The 26,964-nt window shown below is 36.8% G+C and overlaps 1 protein-coding gene across 3 annotated transcripts in view; it reads right to left on the reverse strand.

Moving 5' to 3' along the window:
- Nucleotides 1–26,964, reverse strand: part of SLC39A9 (solute carrier family 39 member 9) — a 49,905-nt gene that overhangs the window by 13,657 nt on the left and 9,284 nt on the right. For 2 of the 3 annotated variants that reach the window (XM_082384418.1, XM_082384416.1), the window contains exons 2-3: nt 15,361–15,469; nt 2,413–2,607 (exon numbers count right to left, since the gene is read on the reverse strand). In XM_082384418.1, the coding sequence (XP_082240544.1) occupies nt 2,413–2,607; nt 15,361–15,469 (304 nt within the window). Of the gene's footprint in view, nt 1–2,412; nt 2,608–15,360; nt 15,470–24,644; nt 24,709–26,964 lie in introns of all 3 variants that reach the window. The other variant, XM_082384417.1, reaches the window with a different exon arrangement.

The raw sequence follows: 26,964 nt of genomic DNA on the forward strand, positions 1-26,964 counted from the left end.
GAGAAGTGGATGGATCTAGAGACTGTCATACAGAGTGAAGTAAGTCAGAAAGAGAAAAACAAATATCGTATATTAATGAATGTATGTGGAACCTAGAAAAATGGTACAGATGAGTCAGTTTGCAGGGCAGAAGTTGAGACACAGTTGTAGAGAATGGACATATGGACACCAAGGGGGGAAAACTGCGGTGGGGTGGGGATGGTGGTGTGCTGAATTGGGCGATTGGGATTGACATGTATACACTGATGTGTATAAAATTGATGCCTAATAAGAACCTGCAGTATAAAACAACAAACAAAACAACTAATACTAAACTTTCATTGGGTTATTTGTATGGAAATATGTTAATATAAATGTTTCAGACATTACATGAAATTTCTAAAAATCTTATATTTGTATTTGTATGGAAATATGTATGGAAATATGTTAATATAAAGGTTTCAGACATTATATGAAATTTCTAAAAATCTTATATTTGTATTTGTATGGAAATATGTATGGAAATATGTTAATATAAATGTTTCAGACATTACATGAAATTTCTAAAAATCTTATATGTTCTGGTATAATGTTATAAGTAATAATCCTAGTTATTACTTTAAAATGTATATCTCAGAAATAACTAATGTTCTTGTCAACTGCATTATTATGAACTTTCATCAAATCTTTAACAGTGGTCATTTTTAAGTCTTTTGTCATTTACAGACAGTTCTGGGTGTACTCTGATGCTTTTGCAAATATGTTCCTATAAAAGGCTTTCATCTTCAAGAAATTCATGGAAAAGACTGACAAGTACAGGTTTCTGGTAACTGACTGTACTGCTGAACTGAATGAATAAGCATTTTCAGAACTCTAATGAAAAACTGATGAACTCATAAAAGTGCTAACAAAAGATCAAGATGAAAAAAAAAATTAATTACATGGGACTGAGTGAACTGATGAGGATGAGTATAATTTTTGTGACTTTCTGTCTGAATTAAAAAAAAAAATCCCACAAGGACTCAGAGGCAAAGAATATACAAATCAATTTTCACTGCAAAGTAAAGGAGCTGTTACAGTGGAGGATTACTGGACTGAATGTCAATATTATGACATAGTATGAGTGTGTTTCATGTTTGGTAATTGCAATCATTGTTGCTTTTGTTGTGGTCATCCATGTACAATGCTTGGTGTCAGTCTACTTATCTCTTGTAAAAATAAAATACAGTGTGTGTGTGTGTGTGTGAAAAAAAATAAAAATAAAAAAATAAATTAAGGGCTTACAGAAGTGCTGCCACGTTGCATTGATTGCAGTCTTCCTGTTTGTAGATGCTCATGTGACAGAGCTGGGCAACTAACAGGCAACTCTACACCTAACAGTCATCAGCCACAAAACAGTAGAAGTCGTGGGATCTCTTGCTGGTGACCAAGATATCTATGCTGCTTTCTAGCAGTTCCTATCTGCAAAATTCTCTGTCAATGTATTTGAAAAGAAATATCTGTAAACCCTTATGTCCATTATAACCTTTTCATATGTATTTATATCAAAAAAGTTTATATCACGATGGCATCAAAGTTGTATCATGGATCAGAATCCTTTTTTATTTAATATAAACCATATCAAAGATATTGATCTAACCGAAGATGAATTCATTGATCTCAAGACAAAAAAGTTACTATGACTGGAATTAACTTTAAAAGTCTTGGAGAATTCTAGTTGTCCTTGAAAGAAGCTTATCTTTCCCTGGAAAGCAAGCTACAAATGTGTTCAAGTACATTTGTAATAAAATATCTTTGTGAATCAGGCTCTTCTACACTAGTAACCATCAAAACAAAAAGCCAAATCAACTGGATGTTCAACTTGACACTCTGTTGCCTTGTTAAAGCCCATCTCAGAATTTAATGTTCTTAGTCAAGCTACTCAACAATAGCTGTTATACTGATGTCCTAAACAATTAAATTTAACTCTAACTTGCTTATGATTTAAATATATTATCTCATTATTTAATGCGCTGATAAAGAAGACATACATTACTATATCACAAATTTGTTTTAATGTTTTAGTAACTGTATTAAATTGATTTTCTCTGTAATCCTATACTGTGCTTTATGCATTTTAAAACATTATTCCAATAAAAGGTCCACAGGCTTTAGACTGCTGAAAGGCTCCATGGCACTAAAAGGGTTAAGAACTTCTGCCCTAGACCTCCATCAAATGAGCTTTAAAATAACCAGGGTAATAATCCAATAAACACTCCCTTGTGCCAAATGGCACAACCCACTAGCTTTCTCAAATGAATGAAATGTTCACCAGAACCTGAGAAAGTTTTAGCACTAAATAAGACCACTGATACATATTGAATTATTCAATCACTTGTGATCACCTAAAATGCAAATGTTTTGCACTGCCCAGAAAACCCTGGAGCTACTTACCATCAGTAGAATGCACATGGGAGCTGCCAATCTGGTCCACCAGCAACATGAAAACAAAGCCCAGTACGAGGGAAACACCGATGTAGGCATGCAGCTGTGTGTGGTCATGGCTGTGCTCCTGTTCATGGGCAACCGGTATTTCTGCTTTGTCTGATGCAATCACATTCTGTGTTTGACTCGCTTGGTGGTGTTTCCCTAGAGCAGAATGAACCGTAAAGAGAAAATGTGTTTTCCCCCTCAAAACATCTTCATGTAGAAGCTTCCATTCTTTTGTATTTCAAGCTCTACAGATTTTACTGCAAAGACATTCACTTCCTATATTATAATCTAGCCAATCATAAACTCCCTTAACTTAAAGTTCATGATGAAAAAATTCCCAAGGGTCCTCTGCTTTTGGCATGCAGAGCTTTTAACTGCCTATTATTCCCAAAACCTAGGAAGTGGAAGCAAATCACCAAGCAAGAAAGCAGTCATTCCCAAGGGATATCATCCCCAAATCTTCCTTTCAGGCTAGAGAAATTCATACCAATCTCACCAGAAACCACAGTAAGGTTTATTTTGATGAAAATAGGCAAATGAAGAACAGTAACAGTGAAAATAATTACAATCAAATTTATCTAGTTTTACACTTAGGTTGATATAAAAATTGCAAATAAAGGGCAAACTGAGTATAAAACACTTTTAGCTTTAAAAATCTCAGGGGACAATCACTAATTAGAAACCAAAAGGGCAGAGCAGTTTAAAAGAGACATTTCCTTCTAGAAAGACGATTGTTCTAGAAATATGATTGTTGGGATACTCTGAATTACAGTAAATGACACCTGGCTAAGTAATACTGCTAGTTTATTATACTCACGTATTTGACACTCAAAACATAAACACTTCAAGGCCAGAATCCTGATCTTTGCTGTGTTTCACAAATACAGGCTAACATACTAAACACATTTATTGTTTATAATTAGATTAAGCATTTTAATCTTTGACCAAAGAAATTACATAAGTCTGTTGCAATATTTTAGAGCCTGCCTTAATTCTTTAAAAGTCATTTTTGAGAAGCACAAAGCACATACCATCTTAAGATAATAAAAACTCATGTATTTTTCTAATTCTTGAAAGATTTTTTGTTTGTTTACACAGCTTTTTCTTTTTTTTTTTAACCTTTTTAAAAAATGTGGTAAAATACACATTACATAAAATTTACTTACCACTTTAACCACATTTAAGCATACAATTCTGTGGCTTTAAGTACACTCACATCATTGTACAACCATCATCCATCTCTAAAACTTTTTCATCTTCCCAAAGGAATTTTTTAATCTTAAGATTTTTTTCCCAAATAGTGATTTCATTTACTTGTTTTAAAATGTCTAAATCTCTCTTTTTTTTTTTTTTAAATCAACTTTATTGAGGTATAACTCACAAATGTAAAAACTCTAGCAACTACCACCAAGGTCAAGATATGGAACAGTACTTTAAAATATCAGAAAAGTTCTCTTGTGCGTCCCTGGAGTCAATATGTCACTCTTGGTCCCAAGCAGGCACTGAAGAGCTTTTTGTCCCCAGAGTTTTCCCTGATCTAGGATTTCATATAAATGGAATTATGCAATATATACTCTTTTGCATAAGGATTCTTTTGTTCAGTATAACATTGTGAGATTTATCTAAGCTTTGCACATATCAGTAGTTTGGTCCTCTTTTTTTGTTGAGTAGTGTTCCATTGTATGGACATATCATAACTTGTTTATCCATTCAGCTGTTGATAGACATTTAGGTAATTTCCAATTTTGGCCCATTATAAATAAAGCTGCTATGAGCATTCAGGTACAAGTCTTTCTGTGGATACACATTTTCTTTTCCCTTGGGTAAATACCTAGGATCAGAACTGATGGGTGTATGTATGTTTAACGTTATAAAAAAAAACTGTCAAACTGTTCTCCGAAGTGGTTGTACCATTTTACATATCCAACAGCAATGTCTGAGAGTACTAGTTGCTCCATTCCATTGTCAACATTTGATATTGTGAGGCTTTAAATTTTTAACCATTTTTACATAGGTGGTCATGTCATCTGCAAACAGATAGTTCTACTTCTTGCCAATCTTTATGCCTTTTCTTTCTTTTTCTGGCCTTACTGCAGACTAGCATCTGGCCAAGACCCCAAGTACAATGAATGTTAAGTACAAGTGGTTGAGAGGAGACAGCCATGTTTTGTTCCCAGTGTTAGGCATCTTATCTGTAGGTTTTTCAAATACACCCTTTCTCCGTAAGGAAGTTCTTTCCTAGTTTGCTGAGAATTTTTTTTTTTATATAAATAGGAGTTTAATTTTGTCAAATGTTTATCCTTTTCTCTACCTGTTAAGGATGATCAAATGGTTTTTCTACTATGTTCGATCAAGATAATAAATTAAAATGGTTTTTGGATATTAATCCAACCCCTGATTTGCATTCCTAGGACAGACTCCAATTGGTCAAAATGTATTATCCTGTCTATATATTGCTGGATTCAATTTGCTAATATTTGGTAAAGCACTGTGCCATCTACATTCATGAGGGATATCTGTCTGCAACATTTTTTCTTGTAACGTCTCTGTTTGAGTTACACTGGCATCTTAAAATGAGATGGAGTGCTCCTCCAAGAGACAGGCAGAAAAAAACTTCCTCCAGCCCCCAAATTTCCATTTTATTAATTTAAACAAGTTCTACGAGTATCAGCAGTTAATGTTAATGGTGCTAATGTTAAGCAGTTTTTGATATTGCTGACATGAGACTTATGACAATGTTTTTTAAACTTTTAAGGACATGATCCCTAGTAAAAAATAAATTTTACATCATGATCTAGTAAACACACACATAGATGAAAAACTAAATAAAAAGTTGCAAAAAATAATACTTAGCCTTACAATGGTTACAATGCACTATTCTATTTCTTCATCTGTCTTGTCCCTCCTTTGTGCTCTTCTTAAATGCCAGTCACAAGTCCAACTTACTAAATTTATTTCAAGATCCAGAGTTGCTACCTTCAGTTTGGAAGCACTGCTGGAGGTAAAGAGAGACTTTCAGAGGAAGAAATGGATGATTTCGGAATAAAAGGTATTTCCTGGAAATCAGAAGCCTACGCTGCAGTGATCAATTAAAGAGGACTGAACGCTAGACAGGTCTAGGAGGAAAAGGTGGGCAGACAGAATGTGCCTACCCTGTCCTTCATGCAAGCAAAATTATTGTTAGCAGTAAGGATTTTAAGCCAGAGAACTTACTGAAAGCTCAGAGATGAAAAATAATTAAGTTTATGAGAGAAGCAGTCTAAGAATTTTGATCAGTAGTGTTGGACAATTAAAATGTAGCCTCATGGTAAAAGGAGGGTGTTCAGTTTGTGAAAAATCATTGAGCTATATACTGCCAATATGTGTACTTTCTTGTGTGTATGACATATACTTTTTTGTATGCAATATTTCAATAAAAAATTAATAAACTCAAAATGCAGTACCCTGATGACCAATACTGAGATGACAGAACTCATTACTTTTCAAGTAGGTCTCTGTGCGCTGGGAGAATAGCTTAGCATGGCCTCAAGAATGTAAAATAAATAAACGAAGTAAAACACTTGACTTTCTCTAAAGACAAGGCAATTTTTGGTATGCTTCTGTTTTAATATACAAACCAATTCTTCATATTTATAGATGTAAAGAAACTACACATGTGAAGTCAGTCATAGAATTTTGGTAACTACAATTTTCAACACTATTTAGAAAGATGCTATTGGAAAGGATGTGAATGATTATCTTTTCATAAGGTACCCACTAAATATTTAACAAAATGGGCTCCTGTCTCTGCCTTTGCTTAGACTCTGCAGGAGTTAATGAATCCATGGGCCTTCCATGCTGCTTCTCCTGGATAACACCTTGTCTTTCAAGACTCAGCTCATAAGTCCCTTCCTCCCTGAGATTTTCTGTGTCCTCCTCTAGTCACGTATACACAGCACAGTAGTATGTGTCTACCACAGGTTTTATATCACTATACCATAATTCAGACAGCAGCAAACTGCAGGACAAAGGCTCATGCCTAGCTTTGTAAATAAAATTTGCACTGAACACAGCCATGCTCATTTGTTCATGATTGTCTGTGGTTGCTTTCATGCTATGACAGCAGAGCTGAGTAACTGCAACAGAAACCATATGGCCCACAAAGCCTAAAATCTTTACTATCTGGCCCTTTACAGAAAAAGTTTGCCAGCCCCTGCTGTCACTGACTGTTAATTTATTCATTTTCCATCGGCTGTGAATTCTTGAAGGCAGGGGCTATATTGTATATCTATGAACGGATAACAATCAATATAAGGCCATAAATTGAGTAGATACTCAACAAATTGATGTTGAAGGCAAAAAAATGGCCTTCACTTCTGTATTTTTTTAATGTGGCATTTCATCTCAAAAGTTATGCAATTAATTACTTCCTAAGCAAAAAGATTTTTTTAAATGGAAATAAAATACAATCTTTTAGTTGTATGTTTTAAGATAATTATGCACATGCTTCTTTATAAATCCAGACTTAATAGGTAACGGATGGACATGCTAAATTAGGTGAAAGGTTATGCTAAAGCGAGCTTAGGTACAAAGGTGGGTTAACACCTTATTAAAGGGTGTTAGTCATACTATTATTTGTGAACAGTTGCATAACAATTTTTAAAGATAATTACTTTTGGGGTGTCCACAGTTCTGAAACTAAATGTCAAGCCTAATTACAACTTTCAAAGGGTGGCCAAAATTATTTCCCTTCATAAAGTATAAGTATATCAGAATTTTTAAATTTAGATAAGTATAAGATCCTTCTATATCTTATCCTAACAATGCTTTCTTTATCTAAATAATTTTGGAACTCTTGGTATAGCATTCAGAGTCAAGTTTATGAATCACAATAAAACTGTCATACTTTCTAGTATCACCAGCTTTTGATCTAAAATAATATTGAATAAACAGGTCACCTATCTTATCAAACAGATTGGCATTGAATAAGTTGTATATTTCTCCGAACCTAAACTACTTTCAAGGAAAATTCTGCTGCCACTGATGATTCTCATCTAAGTGTGCTGCGTACTCTGGAGGTAAATTAAAGAAAGAGTTCCAACATTTTTTGAGCATTCACTGATACAAGTACATAATTTCCTGACGTTCCCATTTTGAAGTCGTTAACACCTAATTTTATGTAAAATTGTGGCAAATAAGTAAAATGTCAGCAACATTATTCTATATATATATATATATATATATATATATATATATATTCACATACATATATATATATGGCTTGAAATAAGTGTGCTGTTGATTGAAGCTTTCCATAAAAGATCTGAATACTTATACTTAAGTGGAATTTAACTTTATATAAAAACATGAAATATTTACTGGATTATATACAATGAATGGTAGGCATTATTGGTTTTATTTGCAAGCATTAGCCAAAACAAAACAAAAAAAACTTTTTAAAGTGAGTGATAATCCCATGATCTTATTAGTACATAAACAGATTAGTAATGGGATCCAGATATTCAGTATTAACACATCCCTCCTTCCTTCTACTCTGGGACATGAAACTCAACCTAGCAAAAACTGAGATCTCAAAACCCAGCTATTTACTATTTACAATAGCCAAGACATGGAAACAACCTACATGTCCATCAACAGATGAATGGATAAGGAAGATGTAGTGTATATATACAATGGAATACTACTCAGCCATAAAAAAGAATGAAATAATGCCATTTGTAGCAACAAGGATGGCCTAGAGAGTATCATACTAAGTGAAGTGAGTCAGAAAGTGAAAGACAAATATCAATACCATATGATATCACTTACATGTGGAATCTAAAATATGACACAAATGAACTTATCTATGAAACAGAAACAGACTCACAGACATAGAGAACAGACTTGTGGTTGCCAAGGGGGAGGGCAGTGGGCAAGGGATGGATTGGGAGTTTGGGATTAGCAGATGCAAACTATTATATATAGAATGGATAAACAACAAGGTCCTACTGCATAGCACAGGGAACTATATTCAATATCCTATAATAAATTATAATGGGAAAGAATATGAAAAAGAATGTATATCTATGTATAACTGATCACTTTGCCACAGAGCAGAAATTAACATCACATTGTAAATCAACTATACTTCAATAAAATAAAAATTTTTTAAAAACCAAGCTATTTAATTAAAATACATTATGTTGTGGACATGTGTTACTCATTCTTGAAAGAACTTTCAGGTTGTTATCGTTGTGTCTGTTTTACTCAGGGCACTGGTTGGTAATTCATTAGCTGAGACATGTTCCACGTCACATTCATCCCACTGCAAAGTATATAAACCCAGTATTATCATTGGATATTGCTCATCAGACATATATTTCTCGTACCACTAACAGAGTGTTCAGCAAATCATTATGGGCTTAATTCTTTCCCTAGATATTCACATAGGAATCCTTCCAGTAAGTTCCATCAGTATAGTATGTAGCCTTTCTATGACACAGACACATACGTTAAATTAAATATACTAGAACCAATTTACCCTCTGAACAGATTTGTTGGAACTCCTTCTTCAGATTAACATGTACAAAGGACAAAGCATTCTAAGAATCAAACCTTCAGGTAATTTGGGGTTTTTTTTTGTTTTTTTTTTTTTTGAGGTGATCCCCAGTTTTGATTTTTTATATTTTTGGCCTTTACTCGTTGTTTTAAATTTCTTAACTTCTACTCACACCTTATAACCTTCACAGATTTTTACTATATACTTTTCTTTTTCTGGCAAAGACAGACAGTTCTCTACACTTGACGTGTTTTCAGTAATAGGGTGGTGTAGCTTTTAATAATGATGCATTCTGTTTCTCATGTAAAACAGAAAACTGACCATAGTCAAATGTATAAAGCTGACGTTTTAAAGGGATGTTAGTGAATCTCTTGTCAAAATACTGTGTTTCTGAAAGACAAGAATCTCATTACAAGGTAGGAAACTTAGATTTCTTTAGCAGACAAACAGTGTTTTGGTAATGTGAAATTCCTTACAAAGTCCACCATGTAGCAGAGTGTCATTAAAAGTGTAGGCTTCACAGAAACTAACACACCATTGTAAAGCAATTATACTCCAATAAAGATGTTAAAAAAAAAAAAAAAGTGTAGTCTTCCAAGTAAGACAGCCTGTGTTCAAATCCTGGTCCTGACGCTTACTGGCTGAGTTCCTTGGGCAAATTATTTAACCTCTTTGTGGCTCAAAAGCCTCATCTACAAAATAGTATCCACCTCAGAGGGTTGCTGTGATGATCAGGCAATATATTCACACAAAACCTTGTATGCGGTTAAGTGCTCACTGAATATTTAGGAACACAGTTGCACATTTAATGGAATTAATTTGGGAGATTTATTTTTAAACATCTTATATGAAATAGTTGGCCTGATTATCTGGTCAGATACAATACTGAACAATAAAACAATGCTGGGGGGGAAGGGAGAGGAAGGGGCAGGGAAAAAGCAGAGACTAGACATTTTAGCAGACAGAATAAGAGGTAGATGAGATAGGTTGTATTAGTCCAGGATCATCCATGTTTCAGAATCCTGAAAGTAAAGTATAACAAGAGCCTTAAAGAGCTCCATTTTTATTAATGAATGATAGGATAAAAGTTAATTAAATATAATAGCAGATTTAACCCTCTACTTTAAATGTAGAGCAAAATGACAGAGAAAGCCATAAAATGATAACTGTATCTCTCTAAAGAATCTGACACATGGCATTCTTGGAGAAATAAGTGGGATAATCTATACTGAACCATTTCTGACCACAACAGTTTCTGACCACATCACATTTATATTTAGGTCTTTGACCAACAGTCTGCCTTCCTAAACATATCAATTCTCATGTTCCAAAGAATTATGGTGGTTTCAAACATTAGCTCCACAGTAAACAAGCACTGCAGTACTCAATAAACTATGTTCTCAAAACTTCTGTTTCTATAGAAAGATGGTTTTCTCACATGAACGCTGATAATCATTTAAGGTCAGTGATTTTAGAGCTATAAATACAGAAGAGTATGTGAGAGGCTCCTTTTTACATTAATTCGTATTTAATAATGCTTATTAATGCTTATTAAAGTGTCAGAGCACTTAGTTAACATGGTACACTGAGCTCTGAAAAAATGTTAATTATCATAATTATAAGGTTCACAGAAGAACTAAACCATAGGCTGTAGTTACATGTAAATAAACTCCTTTTTCAAAGTTTGGAGAAAAGTTGGTTTGATGTACAATAAAGAAAGAGTGGAAAAGGGTGGAGGGAGAAAAAGATAAAGTAGCAGAAACTAAAGTGATGTGACTTATCAGTATAGAGAGAGATGAGGAAAATTTGGAGATAGCTTAGTTTAAAACTAACATCATGGTCGAGCTACCTCAAAATTTAATAAAGTGGAATATTAACATTTTACTTTTTAAAAAGAATGATGGGGACTTCTGGTGCTGGCCAAGGTGGAGTAAACCCACTATAGTCTCAATCACACACTGATTACGACAAAAACTCTGGACAAAATACAACTACCTGAAGACTATAAAGAGTAAACAATAGCAAGAGGAGATAGGGCAGCAAAAACTTCAAAAGAAACCCTGTCCTTCTAGCAGAGGACCAGGAAGAGGGACTGCTGAGAGGTGTTGGTGTGGAGGGAAGCCCTCCCCTTTTTTTTCCTTTTACCCTCCCTCTCTTTTCTTTCCCAGCCCTACCTTGAAGGCAGCCCCAGCTGCAGAACTTCATGGCAGTAACAACAGCAGTTAAAACCCCAAGAAATACACCATCTTTCTGGCCACAGTATCTAGGAAAAGGGCCCCAGTGGTCTGAAGAGTATGGGGGGAAAACAGGTTATTCTGTTCTCTCTTTTCTCCTGCCACTTTGCCCTGACAGCAGCTCAAGTTACATGGAGCTTATCAAATTTCTAAATACTAGAGTATCGGAAATTGACATTTTAAAAGTAACATTTACAATTGCACAAAGATATGAAATATTTAGGTATAAATCTAACAAAATATTTGCAGATCTGTATGCTAAAAACTATAATACTGATGAAAGAAATCAAAGAAGACCTAAATAAATGGAGAGATATATTGTGTTCATGGATTGGAAGGCACAATATTCTTAAGATGTCAATTCTCCCCAAATTAATCTATAGATTCAATTCGATATCAATCAGGATTCCAGCATGATTTTTTTTGTAGATACTGACAAGCTGACTCTAAATTTTTATAGAAAGGCAAAGGAACTAGTTTAACCAAAACAATTTTGAAAAATAAGAACAAAGTTAGAAGGACTCCACAATCTAATTTCAAAATCTGCTATAAAGATATAGTCATCAAGACAAATGTAGTATTGGCAAAGGATAGACAAACAGATCAATGGAACAGAACAGAGAATCCAGAAATAGACCAACACAAACATGGTCAATTGATTTTTGACAAAGGTGCAAAGACAATTCAATAGATAGTCTTTTCAACAAACGATGTTGGAACTATTGGACATCCATCCATATGCAAAAAATGAAGGACTTCCCTGGTGGTGCAGTAGTTAAGAATCCGCCTGCCAATGCAGGGGACACGGGTTCGAGCCCTGGCCCAGGAAGATCCCACATGCCGCAGAGCAACTAAGCCTGTGTGCCACAATTACTGAGCCTGCGCTCTAGAGCTCACGAGCCACAACTGCTGAAGCCCGTGCACCTAGAGCCCGTGCTCCTCAACAAGAGAAGCCACCGCAATGAGAAGCCCATGCACCGCAACAGAGTAGACCCCGCTCACGCAACTAGAGAAAGCCCGCGTGCAGCAACAAAGACCCAATGCAGCCAAAAATTAAAAATATAAATAAATAAATACATTTATTAAAAAAAAATGAACCTTTACATTGTGTTCAAAATTAACTCAAAATGGATCATAGACCTAAGTATAAAACCTAAAATTATAAAACTTCTAGAGGAAAACAAAAGAGAAAATCTTTGTGAACTTGGGTTTAGCAAAAGGTTTTTTAAATATGACACCAAAAGCACAATTCATGAAAGAAAGAACTGATAAATTCACTTCATCAAAATTAAAAACTACGCTGTGAAAGATACTGTTAAGAGAATGAAGCCACAGACTAGGAGAAAATATTTGCAAATCATGTATCTCAGTAAAGGACTTGTATCCAGAATACATGAAGAACTCTCCAAACTCAATAATAAGAAAACTCAATTTAAAATATGGACAAATGATTGGATACCATCAAAGAAGATACAGCAATGGCAATCAAGCACATGAAAAGATGTTCAACGTCATTTGCCATTAGGAAATTGCAAATTAAAACCACACTGAGATACCACTATCCACCTAATAGAGTGACTAATGAAAAGATGTTCAACGTCATTTGCCATTAGGAAATTGCAAATCAAAACCACATTGAGATACCACTACCCACCTATTAGAGTGACTAAAATAAAAAACTAAAACAAAATAGACAACATCAAGTGTTGGGAAGGGAATCAACTGGAACTCTCACACATTACTGAGGGGAATACAAAATGGTACCGGCACTTTGCAAACAAGTTTGGCAATTTCTTATGAAGGTAAACACACACTTACCATATAACCCAGCAATTCCACCTGTCAAAAGAAATAAAAATTCATGTTCGCACAAAGAGCTGTACACAAATGTTTATAGTTACTTTACTGATAATCACCAACACTGGAAACAACCCATATGTCTTTCAACTGGTGAAGGAATAAACAAACTATGGTTCATCCAAACAATGGTTCATCCAAACAATGGCACACTACTCAGAAATAAAAAGGTACAAACCATTGATACACAGAACAACATGATGACTCTCAACCTCATTATGCTAACTGAAAGAAGTCAGATCCAAAGGCTACAAGATTACATGTATATGACATTCAGAAAAGGCAAAACTATAGAGAGAGAGAAGAGATCAGAGGTTGCCCCAGGTTGGGGGAAAGGTTTGACTACAAAAGGGGATGAGGGTGACGGGACTGTTCTGCATTTTGACTTTATGCGTTTGGCAAAATGCAGTCATTCACGCCAAAAAGAGTGAATGTAAAATATATAAATGAAAATAATTTTTAAAGTTTTTTTTTTTTCTGTTTTTTGGCAAGGCTGGGCGGCTTGTGGGATCTTAGTTCCCCGACCAGGGATCGAACCCCCACCCCCTGCAGTGAAAGCACGGAGTCTTAACCACTGGACCGCCAGGGAAGCCCCTTAAAAGATTTTTTTAATGATGGCTTAGGGCAGGAGAATAATCTATGGTGAAAAGGTTAAAGAGACCAGAATGCTTATTTTTGAAAAAACAGGTTTATACAGCACATTCATTTTCAAATGAATCCACAAAATTATTTTAGGACAAAACCAGGAAAACTATTAAAATAAAGGAAAGCAACCCAACACATAGTAGCTACATTTAACTTTAAAACTATACCTGAAATATGGTATGTAAATTATCTCATAAAACTGTTATTAAAACACAAACAAACAAAAACTAAACCTGAAGCAGTTCTTTCCTCTACCCCAGTGTTTCCCAAACTTGTCTAATAAGAATCATTTGACAACTTGTTAAAATTAGACATTCCCAGGTCCCTTCCCTGGAAATTCTGATTCAGTAGTCTAGGTTGGCGGCCAGGAAACTACAATTTTAAAATGCACCCCTCCCTCAAGGAACTTTTATTATCAGACAAGTTTAGGAAATAACTGCCACCCATAATTCTTAGCACAAAGACAAGCAAAACAAATTTTAATTGTCTATTTAATCATAGTCTGAATGTTTCCTAGGATATCAGGATAGTAATGATCACATCCAGAAAAATCCAAGATGATCCACTAGAATATGAAAGGACTTTAAATCTCATATTCCAAAATTTTCTATTTAAGGAGCGTGTTTTATAATGTACAGAGTAAATCAGTACAATAGCACATGTATATCTTTTTCCCCAATAGAATATACGATCAAAACAGGGTGAAAACCACTGCTCTAAGGCTCCTGATTTATTATTTTTTTCCCCTAAGGCTGACCAATCCTCAGCTTCTGTCCTGTTTTGCAATGAAACCTCCACAATCCTCACTCTTTACCATTATGCCCATATTCATACCCTGGGCATAAGAGCATCATCAATCTGGATAAAAGACACAGTTCTTTTCCTCTACTGAGACCTGAAAGACTATTTATTATACCGTAACTAGTAAGAAATCTGGAAGGTGTTTACCTCTTTATACTATTCTTAAAGTCCAACAGACTCTTGGCATTTGAAGATTCAGTTCACCAATTTAACATTTGTGGTTTCAGTCCTTCACAGGTATCTGTGAAGTTTCATGACAAGTAGGAATCTGATTTTGCTGAATCACAAATTTGCATCAAGTATGCCTTCCAGCTGGTGTGAAGGACCAAATCATTTAGCAGATGAGTGAACCAAGCTGACACTGCTCAGCATTTTCTCTTATACAGCTATACTGTTCTCTGCTTGTCAGGAAAGGTCTCTTTAATTTTTTAGTTATCCTTTACTACAGAGGTCCTCACTACAAAGTTTACTATAAAGGGTCCTTGAATCCAAATGTGTTTATCTATATATTTTTTTCAATTAAAAAACACTAAAAATACAATCATTATCATGTAGGATCTTGGAAGTTTTTGCATGGACATTAAAAAATGACTCATACTTATAAAGCCCAGAATTCATGCATTATTGCAAATAAATCTTAAGTGGTATTCATGGATTGAGGCATTCAATCACAAACTGCTATTGATGTGTTTATTGTCAAAGACGTCAAAAGATATGTTTTGGCATATATTCTATGGCAAACATGAACCGTGTTCAGAAAAAAATAACACTAAGCTTCTCCTTTCAGCCCTCCACATCAATAACGTATCTCAAAGGCCTGTCTCTCTTTCTCACCCTCAAGAAAATCTTCATAAAGTGCATGTACTCCTTCAGGCACGATGACAGCAAGGGCAGTTCCACAGAGAAGGCCAGCACCCAAAACAGTCACCAGCTTTAGTCGCTCCTGGAAAGAAAACATAAGCTGTTGAAAAGATTGATGAATGAACAGGGTAAAGTTTCTGAAGTATCTGCAATGAAGGCTGTGAGCTGCTTATCTGTGAGGCCAAAATCTACAATGGCCACTGAACATGAAAAAGCGTCAGCTTCACGAATAATAATGCCAATTAAAACAAGGAGATGCCATTTTTAAGTTTACCAGATTGGCAATGATGTGGGAACACTTGTCTACTACCCACAATAGGGAGAAATGAGCATACTTGTCTAACACTGGAAGAAATGTGAATTGCTGCAACCTACCTGGACCCCAATTTGGCAATTTAGAGTTAAAGCCTCAAAAATGTGAATTCTTTGATCCAGCGATTTCACTTCTAGAAATTTATCCTAAGAAAGAAAGAACTATGCAAAGATGACCACTGCACATATTAAGAATGCAAACCTGAAAATAACCTAAATGTCCAAGAAAGGAGACTAGCTAATCAACTTTAATACTTCATCACAGTAGCACAAGACTCAACAATTAAGAATTATGATACAGGTCTATTCATGGATATAGAAAGTCATGGTGTACTGTTATGAGGAAAAAGCTGGTGGCCAACAATATGCATTGATAATCTCATAATTCTTTTGAAAAGGTATACATACAAGTAGAACAAGTATAAATTACCCTTAACAAATTTTTTACTTTATAGATTATAAACATAATGTGTAATATATAATTTACAACACATTTTAAAAATTTATTTATTATTATTTTTTTTTGCTGTGTTGGGTCTTGGTTGCTGCATGCAGGCTTTCTCTAGTTGCAGCAAGTGGGGGCTACTCTTTGTTGCAGTGCGCGGGCTTCTCACTGCGGTGGCTTCTCTTGTTGCAGAGCGTGGGCTCTAGGCATGTGGGCTTCAGTAGTTGCAGCACGCGGGCTCAGTAGTTGTGGCTCGTGGGCTCTAGAGCGCAGGCTCAGTAGTTGTGGCACACGGGCTTAGTTGCTCCGTGGCATGTGGGATCTTCCCGGACCAGGGCTCGAACCCATGTCCCCTGCATTGGCAGGCGGATTCTTAACCACTGTGCCACCAGGGAAGTCCCTACAACACATTTTAAATTTATCTGCAATGAACACGTATTACTCATACAATGAAAAACGTATTCAGTTTAAATTTATTTTATTTATTTATTTTATTTTTGGCTGCGTTGGGTCTTCCTTGCTGCACACGGGCTTTCTCTATCTGCAGCGACTGAGGGCTACTCTTCGTTGTGGTGCGCATGCTTCTCATTGCAGTGGCTTCTCTTGTTGCAGAGCATGGGCTCTAGGCGCACGGGCTTCAGTAGTTGTGGCACACAGGCTCAGTAGTTGTGGCTCGCGGGCTCTAGAGCACAGGCTCAGTAGTTGTGGTGCACGGGCTTAGTTGCTCCGCGGCATGTGGGATCTTCCCAGACCAGGGATCGAACCCGTGTCCCCTGCATTGGCAGGCGGATTGTTAACCACTGCACCACCAGTGAAGTCCCCATATTCAGTTTGATGCTAAAATGTCCTATAGCTTTTCAAAAAACGCTTGACTAAGGTTGACATACTAGAGCTATAGATATTTAATGCATACAACTTTATGTGTTTGGAAATAAGTATACATCTGTGAAACCATCATCACAATCAATGCCATAAATGATCTATGGTTTTAATCCACTTAATCCCAGTTTTTTCTTTTCACTCAGATTTCTTTAAGAGATAGTATCCTGACATACAAGATACAAAAGATTAAGTTTCAAAATTTCTTGAAGCGGTGATGTATCCTATATGGCTTCCTGAAGTCTTAGCAGTATGAAAAATGATCTTTAAAACTACAGGAGGGTGGACTTCCCTGGTGGCGCAGTGGTTCGGAATCTGCCTGCCAATGCAGGGGACACAGGTTCTAGCCCTGGTCCGGGAAGATCTCACATGCCATGGAGCAACTAAGCCCGTTGAGCCACAACTACTGAGGTCCGCGCACCTAGAGCCCCTGCTCCACAGCAAGAGAAGACACCGCAATGAGAAGTCCGCACACCACAACGAAGAGTACCCCCTGTTCGCCACAACTAGAGAAAGCTTGTGCGCAGAAACAAAGACCCAACGCAGCCAAAAATAAAATTAAAAAAAAAAAAAAAAAAAAACCTACAAGAGGGCATTTATGTTGCTTAGGGAAAAGTTTTAATAATTTAGTAGTGTATCATGTACTTAACTTTTCTGTTTTAGTTTCTTTTATGAGGTTAGCAAAAATAACAATGGTTGTATTAGTTAATATACTACTGAACTTGCAACTGTGAAGCTGTGGGAATATATATGTACAAGTACTGCCTCTATAGGAAAATGGGTTTTTAGCTGAAAGGCTGGTTGAAACATTACCCCCTTCTTGTTTGGGAACAAAGAAGGGATCTATACCTATTGTGTATCTATTGAAAATGGGGGAACTACAGTTGCAATGTCAGCACCAGCTAATACTTGCCCTATAGCAAGAGGGAAATCCCCTTAGCACCTAGGCCAGGTCACCCCTTCATACATTCAGGATAGCCATTAACTACTTATAAACTGAGAGTGTTCTGAATGCCTCCAGTGGTTGGGGCACTGGCTTGGGAGGCAGAACTGACTCCATGTTCAAATTAGTTAACAAGTTAGCACCTCAACTCTTCTTATTTTTTAATTAATTAATTAATCAATTAATTTTTCGGCTGCGTTGGGTCTTTGTTGCTGTACGCAGGCTTTCTCTAGTTGCAGTGAGCAGGGACTACTCTTTGTTGCAGTGCGCAGGCTTCTCATTGCAGTGGCTTCTCCTGTTGGGGAGCACGGGCTCTAGGCGTGCAGGCTTCAGTAGTTGTGGCACGTGGGCTCAGTAGTTGTGGCTCACTGGCTCTAGAGCGCAGGCTTAGTAGTTGTGGCGCACAGGCTTAGTTGCTCTGTGGCACGTGGGATCTCCCTGGACCAGGGCTTGAACCCGTGTCCTCTGCATTGACAGGCGGATTCTTAACCACTGCACCACCAGGGAAGTCCCTCAACTTTTCTTCTGTAAAATAATATTTCTACATGTCTTGTGAAGATAGAGGAGTCAATAGGAGAAAGTGGCCAAAGCATTTTGGAAAAATGACACCAGACAACTGGTGTTACTATTTTAATGCTCAATACTGAGCTATTCTAAGAGTCTTTGTCTTTTCCAAGTTACTAAACTCACCAAAGTACTGCTAATCACAGCATTCATTTGAGACAAACTGTCAGAGCATGGAGAACACAAGATGGAAAAACAGCTCTATTCTGTGTAGAAGGTGACGTGGTAATTAGTCTTCTCATCATTCTCTCTAAACAATTCATAAAAGTCACCTTTGTTTAAAAAAAATCATGAATGTCAAGTTTTACTGCTAAGGAAGGACAAAAACGAGGGTAAAACTGAACTGGACTGAGCATACCGTTTCATTTGAAGGCCTTGGTTTCAGAACTCCACAATTCAAACTAATGAATAAATTACTAGGAAAGAAGATTGTCCTGTCAGCATTTTGACTATGCTCTACTCTGGGAAATGGAAATGAAAGATACCCCAGATTTGCAAATTAAGGGAAGATGAGAAGAGAGGAAAGGGATGTATGTACCGAAAAGAGAAAGAGCTAATTGCTCTCAAGAATTACTTGGGTTACCAGTAACCCATGTTACACCTGTAACCCAGTTACAGGTGTTACTCCCAAGAGCACTCCCCAATAAACTTCCTGCATGCAAATCTTCTCAGAGTCTGTTTTCTGGGGAACCCAACCTAAGACACTGACAAAGCTCTTGTATTTGAAATATAAAGAATGAATACAACTCAATAAGAGACAAAATTAAAATTAAAAAATAAAAACGGGTAAAACACTGAACAGATACTTCACAAAAGATATATGAATGGCCAGGAAGCCCATGAAAAGGTGCTCAACATCATTTAAGCATCATGAAAGTGCAAATTGAAACCACAGTGAGATACCTCTTCACACCCACTAGAACGGCTAAAATTAAAAAGACTGACAACACTAAATGATGGCAAGGATATAGAGCAACTGGAACTCTCATACATTGTTGGTGAGAGCATAAAATGGTACAACCACTTTGGAGAACTGGTCATCTCCTATAAGGTTAAACCAGCAATTCCACTTTTGGGTATTTACCAAGAGAAATGAAAGCATATGTCCCCACCAAAATTTGTATAAGAATGCTCATAGAAGCTTTATCCATAATAGCCATAATCTGAATCAGATGTACAGCAACAGCAGAATGGATAAACAAACTGTGGTATACTTACACAATGGAATACTAATCAGTAACAAAAAGGAAAAAATGACTGCTTCATACAGCAACATGAATCTCAAAAACATCAGCCCGATGTTTGAAAGGCCTTATACAAAGAGAGCATGTACTGAGTCCATTTATATAAAGCTTAAAAGCAGGCCAAACTATCTATGGCAATAGAAATCAGAACAGCGGCTGCTTCTGGCAGGAGGGTTACACAGTGGCAGAAAAGACTAACTGGAAAATGGCACCAGGTTATTTCTTTAGGATGATGGAAGTGTTCTAAATCTTGATTGGGATGTGAGTTACATTTATATACATTTGTCACATTTCAGCCAACTGTATTAAGATCTGTACCTTTTACTCTATAAAATTATCTGGAGAGTAATTTACTCAGCCAGGACCTCTGAAAGGATTCATTTCAGAACTATTCAATTTTAACAAGGCGTCTTCATGGCAGTTTTTCGAAATCAAGGTCAGAGGTCTATGAAGAATACCAAAAACCACTTTCAAAATGTTTTCTTGGGGAATTCCCTGGTGGCCTAGTGGTTAGGATTCTGGGCTTTCACTGTCATAGCCTGGGTTCAATCCCTGGTTGGGGAACTGAGATCCTTCAAGCTACGTGCTGCGGCTGAAAAAGAAATTCTTTTTTTCTTAATCTAATTTGTCATTCAGATAGTCCTTAAAAATCATTCACCAGAATTTTATGTAAAAAACTGCATGCAGAAACCAGTGGTGTTTACAACTGTGGATCAATCCACAAATTCACAAGGCACTTACCAGGTGCTTCATTATATTCTACACTGGAGTCACATGAAGCACTAGATTGAGACAAGTTTTAAAAGCAGGAGCAGAAGAGTTTTTGAGGCTTGCATACCACAAAATTAAGGTGCTGAAATAGCACCATTTAAGAGAACTGAGGGGTACATACCATCCAGAATAACTATGGACACCACAAAAAAAACAAAAACAAAAACTTCAAATCTATAAAGTAAAAAATAATTCTCCTAAAATGCTGCCTTTTAAATTTTAAGTAATTTAAAATAATCTAATATTTTTAGATACTCTTGTTTCCAAGATGAAATTACTTATAATTCCATCCACTTATTTACACAGACCAGATTTCTGAACATTATCTATCACAACAGATTTTATAAGAATTTCCCAAAGGCCCAAGCTAGAAAACAGTCAAATCTCCATGTGTAGCTAATATCATTACAAAAAAATTATGGTAAATCTTTAAAGTACATAGTCATGAAATTACACTTCTTTGTTAATCATGTATGAACAATTAAATGCTCTCAGCTGAAGGAATGTGAACAGGAGCCTGGTCCAAATTTTTAGAAAGACAGTAAAAATTTTTATTAATCTTTAGACACATACTTTTGGAAGTGTGATACTAGCTACCAAAGTTATCAACATGGAATCCAAGTTTAAGAACTGCAAGAAATGTAAGAAATGATCCTCGCTCTACGAAGATGGAGAATCAAAAGCCAAAAATGAGGGATGATTTGACCGAGATCACACAGCTAGGCTAGTTAGTGTAGAGGCATGATTAGATTTGACATCGTACTCTGCTGCCCTGTGCATTCCAAGACAATGTCCCTCATATGGCACAAGACATAAATCCATTATATAAAATTTACCTCTAAAAAAAAAGATAAAATCCAATCACACAACCTCTTTAAATAGTGTGTCAGAAAAATCCCTTAGCAACATCAAGAGGAAAACCAAAATTACAATTAGTTATAATTGTTCTCTGTTGACATTTTCTAAAGGTCTGTGGCAAAATGAGAAATAAGGACAATGTAATGAGCTTTTCATAACATTTTATTTCTTCAATGTAGAGGACTATTCTGTACTCTAAGATTATGTCCTACATACTCTTTTATGTTAAAATGTCCTTTCTTTTAAGAAATGATGGTGACAATAGTTTTTGTTTTTTAGTGTCCTTACTTGGCAAAATTAAAGCAGGCAATCCTTTATCAATTCTCCTGAATTTCAAATATATTACTGACCTGTGAAATCCAAACGCCTGGAAAACCCTGATCTACAACAGTGTAAGCATGAGATCTGTATTACAATACCATTAAAAAAGTCAGAAAAAAAAGAATTTGAGAATTTGTAAAAAAGAGATCATTGAGGTAAACTTGAGTAAATCATCTAGCTTTGTAATATTTCCTCTGAGGAAAGGCAGTGTGAGCTAAAATTACTGTATTATGTTTTCAGTCTATTTTGAAATTAAAGCACATTTATTTACCAAATGAAGTTAAACTAAGTTAACTAAATTAAGCAAACCTATGTTTGTTCCTGGAACTCCTTACCCCAAAACTTTAAGCTCTATGAAGGCAGAAACTTTTTTTTTTTTTAATTTTTATTTATTTATTTATGGCTGTGTTGGGCCCTCGTTTCTGTGTGAGGGCTTTCTCTAGTTGCCGCGAGCGGGGGCCACTCTTCATTGCAGTGCGCGGGCCTCTCACTATCGCGGCCTCTCTTGTTGCGGAGCACAGGCTCCAGACGCGCAGGCTCAGCAACTGTGGCTCACGGGCCTAGTCGCTCCGTGGCATGTGGGATCTTCCCAGACCAGGGCTCGAACCCGTGTCCCCTGCATTGGCAGGCAGATTCTCAACCACTGCGCCACCAGGGAAGCCCCCCTTTTTTTTTTTTTTTTATGAAACTCTCTAGGAGTTAAGCCAGCATTTTATTTATTTATTTATTTTTGGCTGTGTTGGGTCTTCGTTTCTGTGCGAGGGCTTTCTCTAGTTGCAGCGAGCGGGGGCCACTCTTCATCGCGGTGCGCGGGCCTCTCACTATCGCGGCCTCCCTTGTTGCGGAGCACAGGCTCCAGACGCGCAGGCTCAGTAGTTGTGGCTCACGGACCTAGTTGCTCCGCGGCATATGGGATCCTCCCAGACCAGGGCGTGAACCTGCGTCCCCTGCATTGGCAGGCAGACTCTCAACCACTGCACCACCAGGGAAGCCCAGAAACTTTTGTTTTTAATTTCCTGCTGAATACTCAGTTTATAGAACAGTATCTGGCACGTAACAGATTCTCCCCTAAACATATACGAAGAGAATGAATTAAATGCCCAGCATCATGCAAGGCACTGGGGACTTGGTACCTGCCACTCCACTGGCCTTTAGTATCAACAAATATACGAATGCACTGGAACCTCTTTAGAATACTTGTGCTGGGAAATAGGCCTAACAAGTCCCTTAAAAGCATAACCATATCTAGAATTTTCAGTGGTTATTTGATTCAGAATTTCTCCTTTGGCTCAAGGGGTATTAAAGTACATATAATGAAGAACCATAATAGGATTCCATCATAGTAAATGTGAGGCAATGCTGTCATCTGTCTCATTCATGCAAATACCTTAAATGACAACTGTTTTATTTCCAAGGAGCTCAAAACCTTGTTTCAATCTTCAGCACTGTTTCAATCACTGTTCAGTCACTGTTTCAATCTTCAGCAAAGCGATATAAAGATTATTTATTCTACATAACTTTCATCAGCTTGATAAATGTGTACTAACTTTCTTACAGCAACCTAATTATAGAGGCAACACTTGTGATTGAAAAAAAAAATCAATAGTCAAAAAAATAAGCATAATTGTCATGGGTTATAGTTTCAATTTTTCTTAAAAAAATTTTTTTAACTACCTAAATCATTTTAGACTCAATCTTATTTATTTCAAGCACTTGAGATGTGGCTCCATGTTATTTGTACAGCTGTATTCTTTCACACAACTTCACAATTTGTTATTTAATCTCAAAACTATGTACATGTCAAAGTTAAAATGCTGACATTTTGTTTATGGTTCCCTCCTTTGCTTATGGTAAATCACTAAAAGGGTGTATTTAAATGAAGAACTACAAATTCCAAGTGTTGGTCCAAGATGAAAAGAGTTCCCAAAGCAATAGTTTCTGGTGGAGAAATGAAATATTTGCTCAAGAGAGGCATGAACTGTGCAATGCCATTCATTTTATGATATCTCATTTTACAATTTCACATCTGTAGCCTGACTAAGCCAAAGGATTGACCAGAAGTATTAACTAAAACAACAGTTTGTATTCAATGCCATTAGCTATCAGTGCAGTGCAAAGCTTTGAAGTCAGTTTAGTTTTCTTCACAGACACCAAGGTAGTTAAATGGTTTCTCTTTCCTTGCTCATAGAAACAGTCAATAAATTGTTTGGTTCAACTAAACACATGTTGATAATTTTAAAAGCTTTTAATACTGAAGATTGTTTATTTCAATCTCCCTTATACCATGTTCATGTTAGTTCTGAAAGCATCAACTATAGTTTCCTAAAAAATCAAAGATGCATCTCATGTTATGAGACTGATCCCTTCAAAGCTCCAGGCACTGAAGAGATCAAATATCACAGGGCACAAAGTAACTCTTGTTCAAGCAACAAAGGCTTTCTCCATATTCTTACAAATAAGCCTGCTTCAAGGAGATACTTCCTAATGTCAATTTAACTACTACATTATCTGCTGCTAAGTGTCAGTAACAGATAACGAAGAAAACTCAAATATGAACTCAATTCTTCAAGTCCTTACAACTGAGGCAAGATGCCAAAAAGTTTCCTGCCTCTAAGTAGTGGCTCTGTGATACTGAGCAAGTTCAATATCCTTCAGGGCTGCCACTACTACTGCGATCATGTAGGAGTATGATGTTAGCACATTTAGCACAGAGTAGCTGTCATTATTACTTATCTTCAGCCTCATCAGTAGCATGCAATAAATGCTTCTAAGCCCCTCCTCCACAAGAATCACAAAACAAAACCCAGATACTTGGACAGAAGTTCAAGTGAACAATGCTACCACAGTTGCCATTATGCCAGTGGCATATAGGCTTCCCCTTTCCTAATTCATTTGACATAGAGGTAAGAACAAGCAATACTTTATTGATGCCACTTCCTTCAATCTTGGAAAACAAGACTAACTTGTCTTTTTGTATAAGAGTCCTTTCTGAAAATAAAAGGAAATCCCATAAGATTGTTTGATGTGACTACAAAAACAAACAAAAACCCGTTGATGCATGGGAAAGACCTGCGAAAACACTGGCAATGAAATATTATATTATTAATACATAAGAAGTTTGATTGAACTGAGAAAATTAAAATAATAAACTACATTTTCTCTATCAAATTAGCAAAGTTTTAAAAATTAAAGATGATAGTACTCAGTGTTTGTGAGAACACAGTGTCATTTGCATTTGTTGAAAAAAAATGCATTTAAAAAAACTGGTAATATAGATTGAGAACCTTCTTGAAGGTGTTTACGCTCTTTAATCTTGTCATTCTACCCCTGAGGAAATAATCTGAAATATGGTCATAGCATTAGACACAAAAATATTCATTCAACACTATTATCATAGAAAAAACTTGAAAACAAATTAAATGCATAGTAAGAATTTCTGTATATAAAATAACTGAACGTAATGAAAACATTAAAAAGTGCCTATAGGGGACTTCCCTGGTGGCGCAGTGGTTAAGAATCTGCCTGCCAAGGCAGGGGACACGGGTTCGAGCCCTGGTCCGGGAAGATCCCACATGCCGCGGAGCAACGAAGCCTGTGCGCCACAACTACGGAGCCTGCACTCTACAGCCCGCGAGCCACAACTACTGAGCCCACGTGCCACAACTACTGAAGCCCGCCGCGCCTAGATCCTGTGCTCCACAACAGAGAAGCCACCGCAATGAGAAGCCTGCGCACCGCAACTAAGAGTAGCCCCCACTTGCGGCAACTAGAGAAAGCCTGCACGCAGCAACGAAGACCCAATACAGCCAAAAAAAAAAAAAGTGCCTATAGGGAATTCCCTGGTGGTCCAGTGGTTAGGACTTGGCACTTTCATTGCCAAGGGCCCAGGTTCAATCCCTGGATCCCACAAGCCACGCAGCATGCCCCCCGCCCCAAAAAAGTGCTTAGAACATGTTTTTAATAATAAAGGAAAATGTTTATAATTACCAGGTAAAAGAACAGGAAATGTAAATTTATACATATACCACATAATCCACCATTTAAAAATGCAAACAAATAGAAAAAAAAAAGAATGAAAAGAAACAAAAATGTTACTAGTGATTCTCACTGGACAGTGGATGATTTTATTTTCCTTTTACACATTATCATATTTTTTAAATTTGCCACAAAGAATCCCTATTATATAGCCAGGCTTAAAACGGTTTTTTTGTTCATTTAATTAGAGGCTATATAAACAGTGGCTTTGAACTTAGTAAACCTTGAGGCTCAGTTTCCTCATCTATAAACAGGATAAGAATTCTTCCCTTTCAATGTTACTGTTAAAATCAGTGCAGAACTTGACACATGAGTTGATACTGTAGCTACTGTTATTATTAATTATTATACTGTGGTGGGAGTAGAGAGCACAGTGCCCTTAATACGCACGTAGAGACGTTTTCCCCTTTACCAAGCAGTTCTAAACACATAGTAACACTCCAAATTACTACAGAACACTTAGGTTTTGTAGTAATTTGAAATGTTTTTCAGTCTCCCCCCTTGTTGTCATACTGTGACTTATTTCCTCTACTTGTTGCCCCACCCCTTCTAGTTTGCTCTTTCTACTTTACAGAGAGCTTAGAAATCAGACAGTCCAGCCCAGAGGATTGAGACTGGCATTTCAAAACATAGGGGTTTTTTTGGTTTTGTTGTGTTTCGTTTTTGGCTGTGTTGGGTTTTTGTTACTGCACGTGGGCTTTCTCTAGTTGCAGAGAGCGGGGGCTACTCTTCATTGCAGTGCACAGGCTTCTCATTGCGGTGGCTTCTCTTGTTGTGGAGCACGGGCTCTAGGCACACGGGCTTCAGTAGTTGCAGCACATGGGCTCAGTAGTTGTGGCACGTGCGCCGTAGAGCACAGGCTCAGTAGTTGTGGCGCACGGGCTTAGTTGCTCCGTGGCATGTGGGATCTTCCCGGACCAGGGATCGAACCCATGTCCCCTGCATTGGCAGGCAGATTCTTAACCACTGCGCCACCAGGGAAGTCCAAAACACAGGTTTTTTGATCCACACAGCGACGCAATAATATTTGAATTAGTAGCCAAAGAATAAAATTTAGAAGATTCATATAAAAATCCAGATTTCCAACTTCTGAAAAGTAGGAAGATTTGGCAACAGCAGGGCTGGTGTCATCAAATGGCACATGCTCTTCTGTGCCACAGTTGACCACGGTTCTCACGACTCCCTTAGACTCCCAGGCACTGACA

Source organism: Balaenoptera borealis (genome assembly GCF_965194805.1).
Source record: "Balaenoptera borealis genome assembly, chromosome: 3".
Taxonomy (NCBI): domain Eukaryota; kingdom Metazoa; phylum Chordata; class Mammalia; order Artiodactyla; family Balaenopteridae; genus Balaenoptera; species Balaenoptera borealis.